Source organism: Pelodiscus sinensis, chromosome 6, assembly GCF_049634645.1.
Source record: "Pelodiscus sinensis isolate JC-2024 chromosome 6, ASM4963464v1, whole genome shotgun sequence".
In the NCBI taxonomy this organism is placed as follows: domain Eukaryota; kingdom Metazoa; phylum Chordata; order Testudines; family Trionychidae; genus Pelodiscus; species Pelodiscus sinensis.
The window spans coordinates 88,486,017-88,507,554 of NC_134716.1; the positions used below are offsets into that span (position 1 = coordinate 88,486,017).

Consider the following 21,538-nt stretch of genomic DNA (forward strand, 5'->3'; position numbering starts at 1 on the left):
CTTACTTACTGAACACAGCAAACATTATAGTAGCTTACAATTTTCATTATATTTATTATTAAGTAATTTCAGAAGATTTTATCAAAACATATAGTATGTGATTAAAAGACATTTTGTTTCTTTTATGAGCACCACTTATTGTGGTGTGCAAAAATCTTCTGCAATATAGGCCAAGACAGTATCAGCCACTTTATGCTGGCTACTAATGACCCCAACATACTTTTTTTCCCCCTGTGAGTGGAAATACTTTCACATTCCTACCTTGAGCTCCTGAAATCATTTCACTGTAAACAGATGCTGGAATGACAGGATTTGGCAGGTCCAGGAGATACCTCTTGAGAGCATCTGATAAGATCTGTACATCAGTTTGCTCAAAATCCACTGACGCATCTGAAGAAAAATTCCAGACATATACAATTTAAAAATTTCAGAAGACCTTACAATTGTCATTTCATATTAAACCAGCACAGAAAACCTAACTCTGATTTATGCAGAACAATTTGTAAGAAATTTCTGAAGGCATCTAAATGAGTCTTTGCTGAAAAGTATTAAAGATTGGACCATTCTGGCCCGGCACCATTGGGACCTGAAAGAGGGAGTTTGCCAGACTAGGGGAGATCAATTGCCACCCCTCTCCAGAGCTCTGGGCTCTGCTGGGAGACCAACAGCCTCCCTGCTGACGTCCCATCCTGGCTGCTGCCCCCTGACACCAGACAGGCTCCACTCCTGGCCCAGGCCATATTCACAGCTCCCCCTAGCCACTGGACTGGCTCTGCTCTCTGCTCCAGTTGGGCTCCGGATGCCAACTCCTTGCTGCTCGCCCCACCGCCTGGTTCTGTTCCTGGCCATTGGCCCCCAGTCACTGGACTAGCTCTGCTCCCATCCCCAGCTGGGCTCCTGGCAGCCAGACTGGCTCTGCTTCCAGTCAAACTCCCATATGACTTCCACTCCCAGCCGCCAGAGCTCTCTGGTCCAGCCCACAGATGTTGCCAGATCAGAGAGTCCCAGATCAGAGGTGCTCAGTCTGTATTTACAACGTACAGTGAATTCTCACAGCAGATACCAAAATTGTTCAATATACTGTATTAAGTGACAGGGTTCGGCGCCTTCAATCATTAAGAGATTCTGACTAATAAATGATAAGTTGTAAACGATGCACAGGAGTTAATATCCAATGCAGGAAAATATCCATGTAAATGGTATAAGAACACATAGTAAATGGTATAAAAATACCATGAAAATGGTATAAGAACACAAATTCTCCTACTGAAGAAATGGTTTTGTAACATGCTGTCTCATGTCCCCTCTACAGGTAATCTACACAGAGACTGGCAATGTACTCTATCTGCTACCTGATAGAATTACTACTGAAAGTGGTAGTGCTATATGTACTGGCAATGAAGGTCCTGAATTCAAATTCTGCAGATGGCCCATAGTGAAGGTTATTATACCCTCACTGGTATTATTTCTGAAGTAAGTACAGTGTTTAAAAACACCTTATTTTCTTTATAAACCAATCTTTTAAATTATATAAAGAAGACCTGGGGTCTACCTACTTTTCAAATGTTACTACAAAAAGTTACAAATGATGCTTGTGGCAATATTTGTAATATATAGGGCTGCAAGTTATTAAGACACCAGGATATTTTTAATGGGTCTGTTTTACATGTAAATATTTTGTGTAAACACTACTATAGTAAGAAGGAATCCACAGTTAGGGATGGGTCCAGATACAGTATTTTTATTGGTAGCTTGATTAGTGAATCAAGTTCCGAACCTACAAACACTTATGTGAATAAACTGAAGCATGTATAGATATATTTGAAGAACTGAGTGCTTGGTTTCATGATCAGCTATCTGAATTTGCACAGTTTCAATGGCTTGTGGTGTGTTAGTGTAATTACGACTTGGGATAAAGGTCAAGAAGTCAAAATCATCATATTACAATTTTAGAAGTGTTTTTACAAGCCTGACAGATTTCCTGTCTGACCTGAAGCTCTCACAAATGTTCCTAAATCCAAAAAGTTCTAAAGGGCCCAATAATTTGGGTTGGAGAATAGGGGACAACAGGGAAATAATTCTTTAAAAAGCACCTTTATTTGATGCAAAAACTCACACTACACTAATCACTAATAATAGCTTTAATTATCTATGCTGGATCAAGCTGGATCAAGTCTGGGTTCCATTGGACATTGGTCCAGCGTCTCTAAGAAATATCGCAGACTACTGAAACTAGAGAATTAGTGAGAAAGGGACCTATTTGATGTAGAGCAAGCTATTTGTTGTTGCTGTTGTTGTGAGCTTAATTTTTTGATCACCTTTACTGGTTTACTGGAATAATGTCAGCACTGTTCAAGAAGAATGAAGGACAATCAGTTCCTCAAAGGTTAAAGCCACATTTTTCAGTTTTCCAACCCAATTAAATTTTGAACTTCCGATGTTAAGCAGTGAGTAAATCATTAACTGTGTAGTTGACAAAAATTTGTCGACTACAGGATTAATCGATAAGGGTTAGCACTGCAAGGACTCAGTCCTGGCTTGAGCGGAGTCCCAGCAATAACCCCCACTGCAGCTCTGCATTATTACTGGGAGCCGGCATGTGGGCAGGCTGTCTCAGTTCCACTCGCACTGGATGCCAACAGCAACCCCCACTGAGGCTGTGCATTAGACACACTTTAAGAGCCGGCACATGAGCAGGCTGCCTGAATCCTGGCTCGAGGTGGGTCCCGGCAAATACACCCATTGAGGCTCTGTACTAAAAGCACTTTAGGAGCTCAGTTCCCTAATAACGCAGAACTGTAGCAGGGGTAGTTGCCAGGACCCGGCTTGAGCTGGAACTGAGCCATCCTGCCTGTGCACTGACTCTCCAGTCCCCTAATAATGCAGGGACCGCAGAAGGGATTGATGCTAGGACCAGTGTAAGCTGGGAGTGAGCCAACCTGTTGGCCAGCCTTCTAAAATATTTACTTGCAGAGCTGAGGGGGGAGGGAGTGGAAATTTTTTATGTTCTTATGTTCTTATGAATTGCATGTAGCCAGTAAAGTTAACAGATAATCACCCGCTTAATTGACTACTCTATTACATCCCTATTTGACCAAGAATATAGATAAATCCCAGATTTACAGTGGTCTCAGGACGCAGGTGGATTTTTCCTAAAAGTATATTTCATATGTGAGATGCTATATGGATTTTCAATAAATTAAGAGTTTCAAGTATTTGTGGTTTGGAAAGTCAGTATTTAATCTGCGCTGAAGAACAGAACTTCTATTACTAACCCCACAATTGCATACTTTTCTCTCCCATCACTCAAGATGATGCCAGCTAGATTTAAAACATAGTGAACTAAAAAATAATTTCCTCCTCAATTTTTAACCTTTAACTACTTGTAAATTACTAAAATTGAAAGAGTAGAGAAATTACTTCCCTTTTTAGAGTTTGCCAATTTTGTGCCTTTGACACTACCATGTGTGATCAGTTTCACTTCTTAGCCTCATGCGGTGACATGATGCCTTGCACCCTCATGTTCTGCTCTGAAAGGGGACATTTATATGCATGCTCTCTCCCACAGCTCGCAGAAGCCCGGATAATGCTCAAAAAGCTCTTTCACAATTTGACAGGATGTGGCTCTTCTCCATTAGAGAATTAGGTTTTATATTTTTAACAATCACAATTTACCAGTGCTAAAGGAGATAGAGGCACAGGGGTGCTAGAACAATTTGTATGAGGAGGTGCTGAGAGCCACTGAAAAACTGTAAACCCTGAATATCATGGAAACCACTTCATGCCAAGGAGTGCTGCAGCACCCCTAATTCTAGTACCCATGACTGGAGGTGAGAGGACAAATAGCCACATGGGTATCTGCCCACCCCACTAGGGCTACTGCAGGGGCCAGAGAAGAGAGATACCAGGTGCATGTCCCAGGATTTCATTACAGAGAAGGTGGAAAGAGACACAGGAATTGGGGGCACATTTTGTACATGTGAGGTGGAGGAATTCTACTGCGTAAATCCCTGCTCATTTTAGCATCATCATGTAGGTCCTCTTCCTTCAGCAACACCACAGAACCAGGCAGAGAACATGCAACAGAGCCAGAAGCATCTCCTTCAACTCCTTCCCCCAAGTCAAGTGAAGCAGCAGGCTGACTCTATTAATGTATGCACAAAACTGTATGCAGCTGTACATGTATAAATAAAATTTAGCCCACAGCATTATTGGGACAGTGCATCTTTATCTTGCTGCTGAATGCAACTCCTTTCCTCTCCCAGAGCCCTGTTTTGTTTTGTTTTTGTCCTCAAAGAGTTAAGTTACTAATATACATTAAAGTGATTATTCTCAGATAAAATACCGGTATAATGAGGGACCTGGAGAAAAATATTTATTCCATGAGACTAGACAAATTAATATTATGGCAAATGCATGAGGTTCAACTTCAAAGCTATTTTTTCAATAATGGAATAAAAACCATACCAACTACATATCAAAATTATAAAGCTTGAATGGAGGGCACAGAAAAAATGTTCAATTTAAATACAAAATCTATTTTTAAGAACAATTGTACCTACCACACTCAAACATTTGTCTTAATTCTGCAATACTGCTTGACCCTTGTATTCTGTACAGCGTTGAACATTCCAGACCTTAAAAACACAATAGATTGGATAAATGAAACAACCTATTTCTATTGTCCTTATTTACACTATAAGTTAGTATAATTCTTATATATTATGACAAAGAACTGCATGCTATTGTTTTATAGGGCAATAACATACCAAACAGGAAAATATCTCATTCCTGGCATGCATGCCAGCAAACTACTGGGACAGCAGAAACTGCCAGCCAAGAAACAGCAGAAATCCAGCCAATCCCTAACTCTCTCACCCACCCTCAAACAAGTCACCAAGCTCTAGCTTTAGGAGTCTAACACCAGCAGAAGGAGGAGTGGGTACTAGCCAAGGTAAAGGTCTGCCTGCAGTGGAGCAGAGCTCAGTTCAGTAGTAAACACCTAGACTTTCCCTGCCACTTTACACACCTTTACAGCTAAGGAACAGCTGGCCTAAGCCCTCTAGGAAATACTGCTCCCTTGTGTGTGTCCTATTGCTCCTGTCTCTCCCAAGTGCCTTCATAAAATGAGAAGAGACGGGATGCAAGGAGGAGGCAGAGAAAATGAAGTAGAAGCAAGTGTCCCACCAAAAGGAAGGGGATGTTCAGGGCCTGCCACCCTAGAAATACAACTTGAGCAAGATGACAATACTGTCTGCCTCAAAGGGAAAGGAACAGTTGAAAAACTGTTTGGAAATACATAATTCATTAAACTATGACAGAGCATGTTACCCAAAGCTGAAGGAGCTATTTTTCCTTTGGGGGGATACTTTACTGTTCTTACCCAAAACCAATCAGTAACTGTTTTCTACATATTCACTTTATTGACTACAGAGATACTGATCACATACTCGTACACGCAGTACACAAGTTGTCAGTGTTAGGGGTTGTTGCAGTTATGTTTTAGCAGTTGCCCTGTATTTGCCCCATTTCAGTGGGGGAGGGAGTGACCCCTATGTATACTTTGTAAAATGCAGACATCCTTCCAAATGAAAGGATAAAATGTAAGATTTAATTAAATGAAATAAAATGTATGATTTTTTCCTCCATATTTTAAATTAAAGAGCATGCCAAGGGATACAGGCTTCATCCAGCGAGGCCTCCTAGAAACAGTGACTGAGGATGTTGCCTACCATTAGTCTATGGCTCTCAGTACTGGCATCAGCAGCCCCAATCCATCCGTTAAACTTTTGTGCCTTCCCAATCCTCAAAGTGTTGATGCTGATTAATAGCCAGCCCACAAATCTTGTGTTGTCCAGCTACGTGGCCTCTAAGAGAGCAGGATACAGTGGGTATCACCTGACCACCTAAGGTTGATGAAGGTGACATCAGGAGAGAAGCTCGAGAAAGATGAGGGTAAGAAGGCAAGAGATGGATAAAGTGTTACTTAAACAGGTGAGGAACAAGAGACTGAGAAGCCAGTAGAAGGGGAGAATGGTATAGGGAAGAAGGTACCAGGGCAGAGAGGGACATCTAGGAGTATGGAAAGGGAGAAAAGTCAAAGGGCATAAAACAAATACTGGCTGATTGAACAGACAGTAGCAACAAAGGACTGTCTCTTCGAGAGGAAATTGCACCTCCCAAAACTTAGTGTTTTGAGCTGTTTTTCTCTGTTCTCTCATAGCAAAGCGTTTCTGCAATTACTCTTGTTGTGTTGGATACTTATAGTATATTATTCAAAACCTGAAATGTTGGGATAATCTCTGTTTTAGCTCTGTGGCAGGTTACTAGGTGTCAAGTGGTGTAAGCTGCATTATTCCTGTGTAACCCAAGTAAATTTTGTTGAGCACATATCTTGACAAGATAAGGCTATGACTAGATTTGCTTGAACACCAACTGAGCAATGTGATACATCACAAACCCTTGGTAGGGAAGTTTACAAACTCTAGACCTGATCCTGTGATTCCTGTTCATAAACATAATTAAAACACTAGGAGACTATTCAGCAGCATACCTTTATTTTCAATAGCCTCCACTATCTTGATAAGGATTGGTGGAGCAACGTCAGGAGGCAAAAACTGTTCGGTAAGATCTGGAAGTGTAAAAGCTGTTAAAAAAAATCAGATAAAAAACAGTTAAATACAATTTCAGTTTATGAAAGTCATGCAATATAATGCAACTAGTTAATTTTTAAACACTGAACAAATTCATTTTATCAGCTATGAAAGTCTATGTAGACATTTTGCTCATCAGTTCTACATCCAAGGTAGAACACTACACAACTACCTAATTTTTAAAAAAACCTAACCTAAATATCATTGCTATATTTAAACTAAAGATAAACCTCCAGTACATAATTAGCACAATATTAATAAATATTCCCCTAAATTATCTTATTTTATTTTTTTCTTCTTTTTTAATTAAGCACAGCCATCCACTTCATGCCATATTGTTCCTCCACGTATTCCAGACCACCACTTCTTGTACTTACATAAATCCATTTTCCAAGATTGAAAAGTGATGATAAACAGTGAAGAAAATACATTTTATGGCACCTTCATTCAGAGAATATCAAAAGGGTTTATAAATCATTAATGAATTTTAAAAATTCCTGGAAAGTAAAATAAAGTATAGAATTCGTACAGAAGCCATATACAATTCTCAATGGTGGATAAAAAATAACACTTTTTTGGAAGTAAAATGTTTTCTCCTATGGTGCACCAGATGAGGGAGCTATATATATGTCCTTGGAAATGCTAATCTACTGAATGAAATAGCTTTCTATTTGTATGCCCTCTCTGCAGGAACAATCAACATGTCACATTAATGTGAAAGCTCAAAAACAGTTGCAGTTTAATTTTTATAGGTTCACAATAATGACAACACATGTCCCTTGATGCAGAGACCCTCCTGTTTTGTACAATGATCAATAAACAAAGAAAAATAAGATACTCTAAAAGGAAGCCTTTGCAAAGTGAAGCAAAGCTGCAAACTGATTTATTTAAAGTTAGTTCACACACAATGCAATTTCTTTACTGTAAGAACAAACTGGATAAAAGAATATTCTAGCTCTGTGATAACTGCATTATTGTTTGCCAAAAAGAGTAATTTCAAAGTTTAAAAACAATTTTGTTTAATTTTTTGAAAGCAAGGACGTTTACAGAAAGATATTCAAACTAAACAGCTGCCAGCAACATCTGGCATGATTGACAGATTATGACGGATAAAGACAAATTACTCAGTGGACTGGAAGTTTGAGGTTGCATAGGAACCAGTAATCATGACTTTCTTACATTCAATACTGGCAAACAGAGAACAGTCCCACACACAGTAATATACAAACCTGGTTCTCAAAAAGGGCTACTTTTACACTGCTGAAGAATATTATGAACAAAACTTATTGGGAAGAAATATGTAGACAGAATGTGAATGAATGTTAAGAATTGTTTCTGAAGAGTTTATTAGATGGCTAAAAAGCCACAATTCTCCAATCAAGGAAAGAACTATTTTGGCAAAAAGCTCATCCTGGTTCAGTGGAGAAGTGAAGACAGCAATTAGAATTAAATAATAATATATAACAAACGGAGAAAGGGAAAACAGATATCCATTGATAGAAATTAGATGTTATGTAGTGTAGAAAATTGATATGAGAGGCTAAAGGCATCAGAGAAAAATTCATGGTTGGAGGGCTAAAGAAATTGGAAGGATTTTTTTAACATATATTAGGAATAAATATCCTAGCAATGGCATAGGCATGAAACAAGGCTCAGTGCTCAAGTTCCAGTCCAGAAGCTCCTTTTTAGGCCAATTAAGAAGGTGGGGCATCATGTGGGGAGCTATAACAGGCCCGGTGAGAAAGAGACCCAGACGAGATAGGTTCAGTCAGGAACAGCAAGAAATATATGAGAGAGAGAGAGATTCCTGAGAGAGGGCAGCAGAGCAGCAAGATGGTTTTGCTGGCTGGTGTCAGAGAGCCAGGGCTGGATGGTTGTAGCCAGGAGAATTAGGAGAGGGAGATATCTGCTGGCTCTCCACTGGGGCCAAGGGACAGCAAGGGCTGAAGGAGAGGGGAATAGCAGAGGGCTTACCTGCTGGCATCGCCTTACTGGAGAACTGCATCCCAGAGGAACCTTGAAAGGTTCAGGGATAATGTTCCTCTGACAAGGATTCTCCCAGCAGAGAGGCTGTGGGAATTCCCACTGGGAAAAGCAGGACTGCACCCTAGAAGGAAAGGCTGTATTGCTGTCCTGACAGTGGGACAGAGCTCTGATGAAGAGTCCAGGTGTGGCAGAAGACAGAAGGGGCATGTGTGAGGAGGCAACTTGTTTACACGGCCCAATGCTAGATGGAAATAGTTAAAATGTTAATAACGATTCAGAGAAAGTGGCAATGTTTACTAATTGGCTGTATTATGTATTTAGAAAAAAAATATGATGATATGTTTGAATCACATGAGGATGATGATGTACTTTCCAGTCCAGGATGTTAAGACATCATCTAGGAGGGATAAACATTTTTAAATTAGGAAGCCTAACTAGCTTGCACCCAAAGTCTTCGAAGAGTTGTCTGAAGTTATCTCAAGCTTGCTAATGTTAATTTTTAATTAATCTTAGACTACCAAGGAATTCCAGAAGACTAAAGTTGTATCACAATTCAAGAAGGCAAGCAGAAAACTAAAGTCCAGTTACTTTGACATCCATCCCAGGCAAAATAATGAAAAAGCTAATAATAGAATCAGCTGATACATGAGGTCCCATTGTGTTGCTATGGCATAAAGAGCCAACACAGTCCTTAGATATACACAAACTGTAGGAATAGTGGATAGAAGGGAGGTAGTTTAACTACTGTTCTTTACAATGCTGGAGGTAGTTCTGGTAGCTACATTTTAAAAAAATGTTGAAAAACTGGGAAAAGTGGGAAAAAAAGCCATAACAATGATTTGAAGGCTGGAGAAAATGACATATGAAGAGACTTAAAGAGTTTCCTCTGTTGAGCTTATCAAGAAGACGATAGAGACATGGTGGCTTGATTGCAGTGGTGCAAGTACCTTCACAGGAAGAAAATACCAGGTACTAATATGATGTTTAATGCAGTAGAAAAAGGCACGTAGGAACCAGATTAGAAACTAGGCACAACTTTTAACAGTGAGAGCAGATAAACGCTGCAACAAACTACCAAAGGAAGTGGTGGAATCTCCATTTCTTGATATCTTCATATCAAGATTGCATATCTTTTTGGAAAATGTTATTTAGCCAGACAAGTAACTGGGCTGAGTGCAGGGGTGGGTGAGTAAAATGTAATGATCTGTATATAGCAGAAGTCAGACGATGATCTAATGGTCACGTCTGGCCTTATAATTTATGTATCTGCCATAATGTATATTTATTCAAAGAATATGACAGTGTCAAACCAAAGGCTCTGCCAAGAAAATCCTCAAATTACAAAATATCAATTGCAAGATATAATTTAACACTACTACGCCTATTAATAAACCTCATTCTGATGTTTGGAAAGGCAAAGGCATAAAATCCCTCTGAACATCAAGGTGAGAATATGTTTTAAAAATAGAAAGTACCTTTTCCCATGACACAAGTAACCTTTTGCTTGGTTAGGCAGTTAATTGCATTAATTACTCTCCCACTTTCCACCTGCCAAGTCACAAAATGGCATGTGTTTTGAGCAGAGATGCTCACCTCATTCTTTGAATTAAAGGCAAGATGCAGAGCTATGACAAAACTGAAAGGGGAAGGCAGGGTTAAATGACATCCAGGATGATAGAGGGTTGGAGAGAAAGCAGGAGAGGGAGGGTCCAGATACTGATCTTAATTCACTGTATCCTCTTTGGTTCATACAATAGAAGGAACTTGAGAGCTACACTAGGTCACATTAAGTGAGCAGTGCCTAGAGATGGGGTAGGAAAATATGGCCCACGGGCTGCATCTGGCCAGTGGGAGTCGCTCCCAGAAGTGGCCAGCTGCTGTTAGGAAGCGTGTTTCTACCTGCCTTTTGGGGCAGGGAGAGGCAGTGGTACTCAGTGCACTGCACCTGCCCCCAGTGCCATCTTCACAATTTCCATTGTCTGGAAACTGACCAATAGGAGCTGCAGGGACAGTGCTTGCAGACATGGGCAATGTGTAGCAGCCCACTTTCCCCCTCTCCCCAAGAAGTACACCCATGCAAGCAGGCAGCCTGCTTGCCTGAGTGCTCTCCTGCACCGCCAGCTAGGAGCTGCCTATGATAAGCACCCTCCAGATAGGGCCAGAGCCTGCGCCTGGCACCTTAGCCTCCTGTCCCGGTCAGCACCCATTCCTGGATGCAAACTCCCTCCCAGACTCTGCACCCTCTCCTGCACCCCAATCTCTACTCAGAGCTCCCTCCTGCACACACATTTCATTTCAGACCCCAGAACCCCCTCATTAATATAAAAGAAAAGTTCAGCCCATGACCACTTACCAAAATTTTGGAGCAGCCCCCATGCAAAAATGATTGCCCACCCTGGCCTAGATATTCTGATAACGGACACATTGCAAATGCCTACTTAGAAAAATTAAACTGTCTCTAGGAAAAGGGATATCCTTCAACTAATTTCTAACTTGACTTTTATTTGTAAGTTCAATAAAATACTTTGTGTAGTCCAGGCAGACCAAAAATGAAAAAATATGCTTCTGGTGTCTCCAAAGGATTCATGTAATTGGAGGAAGCCACGAGGAAGGCAGAGAAGAATCTCTGAAGACATGTTTTCTTCTCAAAAGGGCAAAGATAGAGGGACACAAATAGCATCTGCTCTACTCCAATACGGAAAGCTTATTTTCCTTTGCTTTTCATATATATTTTAAACAGGATAAGCAACTGTGAGGAAAAAAACAAAATGCAAATAGATTCTTCGTCATGTCATGCTTCTGGAAACAGAAGCAGAAGTTAGCTCTAGGACCCTGTGATGCTAAAGACTATATGTCAATGTTGTAAAAACCCACCTAAGCACAGAACCACTCTTCTTTAAAAAAAAAAAAAACAGTCACCCCTCTTCCGTGCCCTGTCTTTTGACCCTGAAATCTGTCCTGCTAGAACAGAGATGATTTTTCGATGGGACTTATGTTCCCAACTCATTTAGACACTTTTGAAAATTCCACCCAAAACCGTGGACATACAAATCCATCTTTAGTCACTTATGTAGCCAATTTTTCTTCCTTAGGTCCTAGCAGCTGGTGTTCTTCTCAATCAATGAGAAGTGTTGGTGCCTAACACTTTTCAAAACTAGGCCATGTTTTTAAAAAATGAACTCTAGGGAGCCACGTTTAAAAATGTCACTCACTCATACCACTCTCATACACGCCGATGCCTAATTTAAAAGCTATTTAACCTGTGCACGAATCCTCTTTTGACATATCAGTCTTGGATTATAAAGGCTTTAGTGAAAAGAAAGCACTCTCTGAAGTATATATTTGCATATAAATATACACAGAGCACTTTAATCTTGTTTTAAAAAATTAACCCCTCCTTTACTGTTTCTCAAAAGAAAAAGTTTGTTTCAGAGGGAAAAAAAAGAGAGTTGGAGAATTTTGGTTTCATTTTTTCTCCACAGCCACAAATAACATTATTCCATCAAAGAAATTATTATTTTTGCAAGTATTTAGAATGCTTTTGAAACCACAATAATATTGTTTTATAATTCCATAAGTGATAAAATATTGTGGAATTCGTGACTATTTGGGCTATAAATCTCCATTTCACAATAATACACAACAGAAATAAAGAGTTTACAAGGGCTATAAAATTTTTACAAAAAGATTTTTACAAAACAAAATAATCTTTTAATATGCTAATAAAAGGACAATGCAACTGAATAACATAGATGCACAAAATTGACTAAATGTCACAATGTAAGTTTAGGTGATACTATTTAAAAATCAATTTTTTAAACAATTCTACAATTTTCTATTCTCTGCTGGTACTTACACTATTCAACATATTTCCTTTATAAAATTCCCATAGCATTATACAGTCAATGGGAGTTTAGAGCATAAACTTTCCACCTTTGGCAAAGTCTGAAAATTATAGACATTTCAAGATGAAAGACCTCAGAAAACACATGTCTGCCAGAATAGAGACTATACGCTGCTCTTAGAACTAAATGCCAGTTCATAACATTTACACAGAAGAAAGCCAGATTTTGCACAGTGCCCTTCACTTTTAAAGTACTGAAAGGAAATGGCAGCAACTGAATTGGAAAAAGTATGACCAACTCTGGAAAAAGTCTCTGTTTTAACTTCTGAAGCTGTAAAACAAGTACATCCTGCACACGGATTAGATGTTCTAGAGCAAAAGACAGCATACATCAGGAGAGCTTCTGTGGGAAGGAAAAAACCCCTTTAAAGCATGCCATTTTTAGTGAAAGCACAAAGAATCAAACCCTACATGCAGCCTGCATTAAGTACCTGATTTTAAAATTATCTTTTGCTTTGAAGCATGCTGTAGCACAGCACACAGGTTTGGAGAACCAAATCCATTCTTAAGAATCTGAGCAACTTTGTAGATTCCTTTGCTACAATCCAGAATCAGTTTTTCACTTAAAGTAATCATTTCACTTTTTCACAAAACAAATTCTGAAACTTTTTTTGAAAAAAATCCAACTGTCTCCAAACTATGAAAATTCTGAGTTGTTAGATGCTACTAATGCCTTCTGTGCCAGTCATTATGCCTGGGAGTAGTATGTATCTCAGATAGTAGAAAGCCATCTGATGACACATCATAAATGCTGAATTTTCCACTACTTCTATTTTTACCTTGCCACAGTGGTAACCAATCAGATGAAACAGAAGTCAGGATTCCCTCCAATCTGAGAGCTCTTCTCTCACTAATACAGGCAGGCCTGAACAGCTCTAAGGCAACAGCAATGGGTGGGAGACCACAGCATACCTTATGTTTAAGCGCTGCCAACAGCGCTAAAGTGCAAGATGAAACCAGCACACAGCTGCACCTTTTGGAGGAGTTCTCAGTAAAAAGAGATATTTCAGAGTTAGTACCTGGCAAAGCCAAATGGAAATTTAAAGGTGGAATACTGGATCCACACGTTTCTGTGCCAAATCTTTCATTACTTCTGGAAGAAGCATGAAAGTGGATAGAATTAAAAGCCTGCTCTTTAAAATGTAATAAGATACACTTATGGAAAAAAAGTTCATTTACAAGGCTTTCATAGAAGAGATCATACATAAATAACTGAATCTGCATGGGAACCAAAATAATTCCACACATTTTTTTTTGAGATTTTTAGACATGGGTATGTGTAACTGTGAAGACTTAAACTGCATGTGCAAATACCAGAGCGGTGCATGCAAGTCTGATATATGAAAGCGTATAGGTCCTACTATGTTCAGAGCTTGTTGTATTTGTGCAAAAATACTTATTTTGTCCACTCAACTTTATAATTCTTCATATGTATATCATGCACACATCATATTTGAGCAAGTAAATCCTGAGGAGCATTATATTTAAATATATAATAGTATATGTGGATTGGGTAATGCATTCAACACAATTAACTACGAAATTGATTAAGAAGCAATGTATGTCAGGAACCACTCAGCACATTATTTTCAAACAATAACCTCAAATACAAAGGATGCCCTCAGTATAATTTATTACATTGGAAAAGAACCTCCAGATAATTTAGCACTCATATTAAGTATTGAAAATTGATGGGAAATAAATGATCGTTCTTGGCTGTTTGCACATTTAGTTAAATACAGGAAATAAACAGATATGTACAACTCTGGTAGGGGAAAATGAAAAAAAAAACATTTTAGCATCCCTATTCCCAAAAGTAGCTTCTGCATTTAAATTTATAATTCATAATGACTGAGTTTAAATCCCTGAGCAGTTTATTATTTAAAAGTTAAATGAACACACAAATTAGAGATGAGGCAATCTTTGCACACCTGTTAAAGGCGACAAAATAAACTGCTTGGCAGCTTAGAAAACAAATGATCACCACAATCCAACCACAATCAATGAAATAAAACAATCCCATCACCACACTACTTGAAGTTGAGATAAACCAGTCTACACATACTTGTGCACAAATCTGGACTCTAAAATACAGAGCAAGTGAGATTCAGGAAGGCAAAAGTGCTATATTTTCTCTACTGATACAAAGGTACAGTTTTACAAAGCCTGATGGGTAAGCACAAAGTAGCTCTAAGTCTTATCCCAAAAACTTCCCTTTTTTCAGACCATCAGTTGGCAGTTTCCATTAACGAGAGAGAGTCTGTATCCTAGTTACTACCTTCAAACTGGCTTTCATCAATTACAGGCAAACATCCTTGGAGACACTGAAACTCTTAATTCATGCAAATGATGTTTTATCAACACAAAATATGGAGGTTACTTACCTGTGACTGAGGGTTCTTCAAGATGTGTGGTCCCTATCTGTATTCTACATATGGGTTTGTTTGCACATCATGTACCTGTTTAGTAAGCAGTTATTTTAAAATAACTATTTTGAAATAAGATATTTTGAAATAACACTGTAGTGCAGACATACCCCTCTGAGTGCTCCAGCCCCAGTCCACGGATGCCAGACCAGGGATGTTGCTGGATAAGGGAAGTCCAGTTTATAGAGGTCCAACCTGTAGTGAGAGACTTAGTAGCTCAATCTATTTAGCTTAGAGAAAAGGTGGAGAGTGACTTGATTATAGTCTGTAGGTACTTTACTAATGGGCTCTTCAATATAACAGAGAAAGGTGCAACATGATTCAATGGCTGGAAACTGAAGCTAGACAAATGCAGACTGGAAATAAGGAGTAAATTTTTAACTGCGAAAATAACTAATTGTTTGAACAAAGATTCTCCATCTCTGGCAATTTTTAAAATCAAGATTGACTATTTTTCTAAAAGGTATTTTCTAGGGATGTTAAAATGTGTTTATTAAGGTAAATGTATAACCGATGAAATTTTCATCGGCTACAGTTTATATGCTAGGGGAAAGGGAGAGCTCCCGGGAACTGTGCATATGGGGAGCTGGTATGTGCAGGAGCTAGCTTAAAAAACAGCTCTCTGTGAATACTGGCTCCTGACTGCTTCCACAATCGGGGAGGGGCTGCATGTAACCATGGATGTTAACCAACAAGCCCAGGTTCATCGGTTAACTGTGTACACGTTTGAACTTTCACATCCCTAGTATGTTCTAGTAATTGTGTTAAGGAAGATCTATGTGAGTTTAGACTACATGGTCAAAAAGGTCCCTTTTGGCCTTGGAAACTATGATCACAAGTTCGCTTCAGAATTAGTAATGTTAAGGAATGCAATGGTATTAGACAAAGGGGAAAGCAAGGCAGGGTCTTTTAACCAAAGCTTTAACTGGATTATATATATAAAGAAAGAAGTTGTGGGTAGAGAGAGAGACTAAGTAACAATGCACAGTCTGTCATAAATTAGTCAACTATTGTAACTGCGAACAGAGAGTCAAGCTGTTGGGAGGGAAGAAGGAGGCTCTTCCTTAAGGCCTTCATTATCCAAGAAGGCTAGGTTGGCTATGTAAGGGTGAAAGTGCCGCACAGCACAGGAGAGAGATCTGTTCAGGGCTCTGCAGCCTATTAGAACAGAGCTATCCAGCACTTCATTAAGAAGATACTTTAAAAGTCAACATGGTTCCTGGAAAAAAGAGAGGGCTCAAGCATCTCTAATCTTGACATGTGTGATTGCAGGTGGCTTAATAGGCCTGTCTACTATATTTGGATTTTTATTTTTAACTGATGTTGTCAACCTGGCACATGGTACAGACTCAGGTCACCCCGAAAACCTTGGCAGTCTGGGAGAAATGTAGCATGTCTCTGAGCTAGACACAGAAGCAATTTGGCCTACCTAGGGTTGTCAGGTGTCCAGTTTTGAACCAGACAGTCCAGTATTTGAGCTTTCTGTTCGGGAAACAGATTGAGAAAATATAATTGAGAAAATATAAATGTCTGGTATTTTCTAAATAAGACATAATATAATGTCGATTTTGATGTAATGTCAAGTGTGTCCAGGTTTCAACAAAAATACATCTGGCAACCCTATGCCTATCTGGTCTAAAACTAATGGGAGACTCATTTTTGTCTGAGCAGAGGGGTTTGCTAGTCAAGATTTATCCACCTGTGAGCAGTCCCAAAGTCACGAGCAATTCTAACAGGAAAAGGAATGGGAGAAAGAAACAATGCCATTCACCTGATGTGAGGCAAAGTACAAATGGGAAACTTGGGGATTATGCCTAGAGTCACATCAGAAATTTCTTCATGCTATGTTGCTAATTAAAGATTTATTTCAAAGTTGGCCCCTAGTACAATCAAAACAAGGGGCTGTGATTATGATTTGGAAGATGAGGATGACAATACCATTTAGATGTTCCTTTTCAATGCTACTGCAGAATATTTAGCCACATTTAGAGGATTTTTATTGGTAGGAGTATTTACCAAAGCAGCCCATGTCAGGCCTCTCCTTTCCCAAATGGAAGGAAGAGAGAGCGAATTGACCCAGCATTACCTTTCCTATGACTTCTCTCTCAACAATGCCAATGACGTATGATACAGAACACTCTGTTACATATCTCTTTGTTTTTTAAGAAAAATGTTAATAAAAAAAACCCCAACCTATTTTGATCCTATACCAGTGCATAGAATAATGGCAAGAACTCCTCTTGCCATTATTCTATGCACTGGTGTAGGATCAAAAACTTTTTTGTTCTTTCCTAAGAGGGACTGGGAAGTCAAGGGGAGGGTCAACCTTATTAACCTGAACATCTGAACGTCAATCAATCCATAACGTTGCTCAGAATGCTTAGTGAACATCTGTAGAATTCCATAAATGAGATAAGTACTTCTGACAAAAATATTCAAGTCAAAAAGGTAACCTGCAAAAATATTTTTGCATGGTGGTTGAGACACAGTAATTTGCTTGCTACAGTAATGCCTATAAATGCACATAAACACACAAAACCCCAACAATATAGCAGATTTTCAAATGGGTAAATACAAGTACAATCCAATTGGACCATCCATCTGATCAACAAAATATACGAGAGACATAGCAAAAACTGAATGTACCCTCTTTTTTACCCTGTCTACTCATTACAAAGGGAAATAAGTTTTACAAGTCAGTCATACACTCACTTGTAGAAATTAATGTGATAAGTGAGCTGAGTCACATACTTTGCCTGGATCTTTTCAGGCCATACCAGTACAGCTATGCAAGCAAAGATCTGGTTAAGCAAATGTCAAGTTTCATGTGATGGGTGGAGGGCATGAGGTGAGAGAAAGAGAACGATCCCTGATGCAGTCAGTACGTACAACACTGAACAATCGACTTGGGGCAAAGTGTGTGGGAGGAGGCAGGGAGGCACTTAAAGAGGTAGTGTAAGGGTGAAAGTTAGCTTGTTATAAAAATAATGTAGTAGTCACTGCTAAGCTGAGTGATAGGCTGCAGAATTACACAGACCAATTTTCTGAGCTGGCATAGTAAGTCATATGTTACTATATATTGATCTTCTGACCACCCCATCCCCCAAAAAAGAGAGGAAGGCAAAGAAAGGGATCACTATTTATCTGTCTTCCTCCCACAGGTACATTTTTGCGTCAGACAATGCAGCATGCTAGAGCTCCAGCACTACTTGTGGAAAAATCCCGCCATAACAAACTTTGGGGGGTGGGAGGGAAGCATCTGACAAAAAAGCTTGGTGTAAATGTGCAACAAAATACATTTTAGTGACACTGTGCCATTGGCTTACAGCCAATAGGTGATATTTTTAGGATACTATTTTCCTTCATTAAGAATACTTACAAGCTACAAATAGGTTCTGCACCTATTAATTTAATGTTTCGTAAAGCCCTGTTTCTGTCATCTGTTGAAAAGGAAGTGATATTGTCTATGGTGGGGAGGAGTCGTGTACATAATGTTCTATCAGATTAGGCCTCAGTAACTTTATGAATTATGAGCTGTCATCCACTTTTTCATCTGCTATAGAGTATACTTCTTAGAAATAGGCGCTATAAATAATCCAACAGATGTTTTTTGTTGGCTTCAATTGGAGCATAGATAATTTTTTAAAAGCAGCACCCTGAAGTTAAGAGTACATTATAAAGACTGTATTCTGCTTCCCCCTATGGGTCAATTTTTGCAGTTTTCCTTAAATGTCCGATTGTATATACCTAAGTAAGGTTGTAGCCGTGTTGATCTCTCTCACCCATAGAAGCTCACCCAATAATATTGACTTATCTATCTTGTCTTTCTAATTGCATTTAGTTATTGAAATCAGTATGTTATATTATTAATCGGCACCTTCTACAAAAATACATGTACATAATACAATTAAAGAAAAAAGAAGTCTCATTCTGGAAGGGTGGGGTTGGGTAACACATAGAAAGCTAACAAGAAAGTAACCAGATCTACAAAACATATAGTCCATCACAAAGCTGTATATGTTGTTTGTATGAAATTTTAATCTGTATTGTAAAAAGCATAAAAATGGGTGAAGAAAGTTAAATGAAAAAAACAGTTGTCAATCAAAACTGAAGTGCAACAAGGAGAAACACTAAAATAAAAATTAATTCCTGCTTTTACCTCACTCTGGTTTTCAAACTACTTGTCTGACTTCAAGGATGGGAAAGCACCCAGGAAGAGCTGGGAAGAACAGGAACAACCTCTAACAGGACATTTTCAACCCTACAATGGGAGCAGAATTGGGCTCAGGATGTATACTACCGCCTGTCTGGATCAAAGGTGGGTCTTATCCTTTCATTCCTATTGTTAGGAGCATGTATGTATCAAACTGGAAGCTCAGTAGTTCACACACTTTTCTAACTGATACTGCAGCATGAGCCAATGCACATTTCCATCTAGGTTAGTATATCACGTCCCTCCCCCTAAGTATCCGAGTAACTCTGCAAGAGCACAGTACTGTATATACTAAGCCTTTCCCGAGTCAATCTTTTATTTAAATGACTAAATCGGGAGCACTGCTCTCTAAGCTAAAGCAGCCCACATGATCACCAGGGTGAAAATGTATCCCATATTTTGTGGAGGACTGTCTGGTGGCCTCCCCACTCCTTTGATTTGTTTTATTAATTATTAATTATTATTTATTTATACAGAAGCTTCCTTCTTCAGTTGCTGTTGTCATGTGCATGTTCTGAGGCATACTCTCCCCTTCTCTTTCTTGTTGAGGGCAGTTCCCGAATTACAGCAGTGCTGTGCCCCTCGGTGTGAGTAATCCTATCTAACTTCCTTCACAGCAAGCACTGTGGTTAAGAACTTTAGTGCAGCAGAGTGGCTATAATTTAATGTTCCTGCCTGTAGCAGTGGTTTCATAGCTAAAAGAAGGCGGGGGGAGGGAAGGTGCTTCCCTGAATATTAGAGTGGATAGGGTGTAAGGATAGGGTGTAAGCACTACCGGTGTGTTGTAGTGAGGGCAATGTCTTGTGATCTACTGCCCAGATCCTAACAAATGTATACTGCACCAATCCCGAACCAAAGCACTACTGTGGAAGACACAATTTAATCCCTGGCCTAATGATCTTACAGTTAAGTGTCTGCCCTGTCAGAACATTAGCAGTACTTAAATTTATTACCGTGCAACTATTTCCAACACTACTTCTGCATTTCATAGTCCCATTTAAAAATATACTGCTCAACTTTAATAAGTCTCAGTAGGGTAGCTGGTTTAGTTTCTAAAGTGCCACAGAACTACTCATTTTTTTAAAACGTTAATAAAAACATACTTTATTTTAAACATACCAGGTGCAGAGAGAGAATACCATTTTAGTTATCTACATAGGAGTTCACATATCTTACTATACACTTTAGAAACTTTGTGTGTGTGTCTGTCTGTCCATCTGCTCAAGAACTCCTCTTAAATGGTAAGATTTAGGATCACCAAATTTATCATAAGCAAGGTAATGGTTTGGTTGTGCCAGAACAATGGGATGTGCCTGGAATCTGACTGGGAGCGGTCTGAGGTCTGATAGCAGGAACAATTATGCTCTTAAATGATCATATGGGCAGCAAACACTGGCGACAGTTATACTGCAGAGCGATCACAAGGGAGTGGCCACACATATAATAGAGTGGCCACCTGGTGACAGGGCTCTGCATGTTGCCATCCACTGGTTATGAGTAAATGGTCCCCTCATCACAAAGCTGTAACCCAACCCCCTACCCCATCCTTGGTCTTAACACCGGACCCCAGGGAAGAGCCCTATCACCACGGCCCGCCTGGGGAGCAGCCACCAACCAGGCAGTGGAGTTGCTGCCAGCTCGGGCAGCACAACCCCTGCTACCACAGCTTCTCAGGGCACCAACCACCAGCTGTTGGCTGGGCAGTGCAGTTAGTCACCCCAACCAGCCTGGGGAAGAAGCTGCTGGCCATTCGGCCTGGACAAGTAGCCACCAGCTGGCCTTGGGCTGCCTTGAGCCCTCTTCCCCCCGAACCTCCTCTACCCTGTGCCCTGACTCCAGCATCCCCACACGCTACTCTAAACCCCACCCCCTATAGTTCCTAACCTCTTTTCCAGACTCCTGCATCCTACACTTCCCAAGCCCTTGACCTGAGCCTCCACAAGGACCCATGCCACAACCAAGTTATGAACATATTGAAGGGACTGTTAGGAGCAGCATGGCTCCCTCTGGTTGACATGTGGGATGCAACAAAAACAAATGACTCTCACACACAAGAATATCCCACCATAAAAGAACATTAAGATTGTCAAGCTAAGCACTCAGAAGTGAGGAAATACCAGAATTAGGGTTGCCTGTGAAACCTTAATTTGCCCACTTTGTGCACATATGCATTATAATAAGCCTTTAATTACATAGGCTATTTCCCCCCACGGGATCCCTGCCCCCTTCATAGCATAGAAAGGAGAGTGCTCTGGGGATCAAATGGGGCTAAGAAGCAGAAGAGACTGTTTTCTTGGGTTTAATTCAGGTTCTGGAAAAGGAGTATTCTCTAGTGGGCTCAGACCCTTCTGCATCT

General features: G+C 39.7%; 1 protein-coding gene across 3 annotated transcripts in view; it reads right to left on the reverse strand.

Moving 5' to 3' along the window:
* Positions 1-21,538, reverse strand: part of PIK3R1 (phosphoinositide-3-kinase regulatory subunit 1) — an 82,524-nt gene that overhangs the window by 26,007 nt on the left and 34,979 nt on the right. For 2 of the 3 annotated variants that reach the window (XM_006119162.4, XM_075932352.1), the window contains exons 3-5: positions 6,554-6,646; positions 4,563-4,637; positions 262-390 (exon numbers count right to left, since the gene is read on the reverse strand). In XM_006119162.4, the coding sequence (XP_006119224.1) occupies positions 262-390; positions 4,563-4,637; positions 6,554-6,646 (297 nt within the window). Of the gene's footprint in view, positions 1-261; positions 391-4,562; positions 4,638-6,553; positions 6,647-12,974; positions 13,437-21,538 lie in introns of those variants that run through there. The other variant, XM_014571548.2, reaches the window with a different exon arrangement.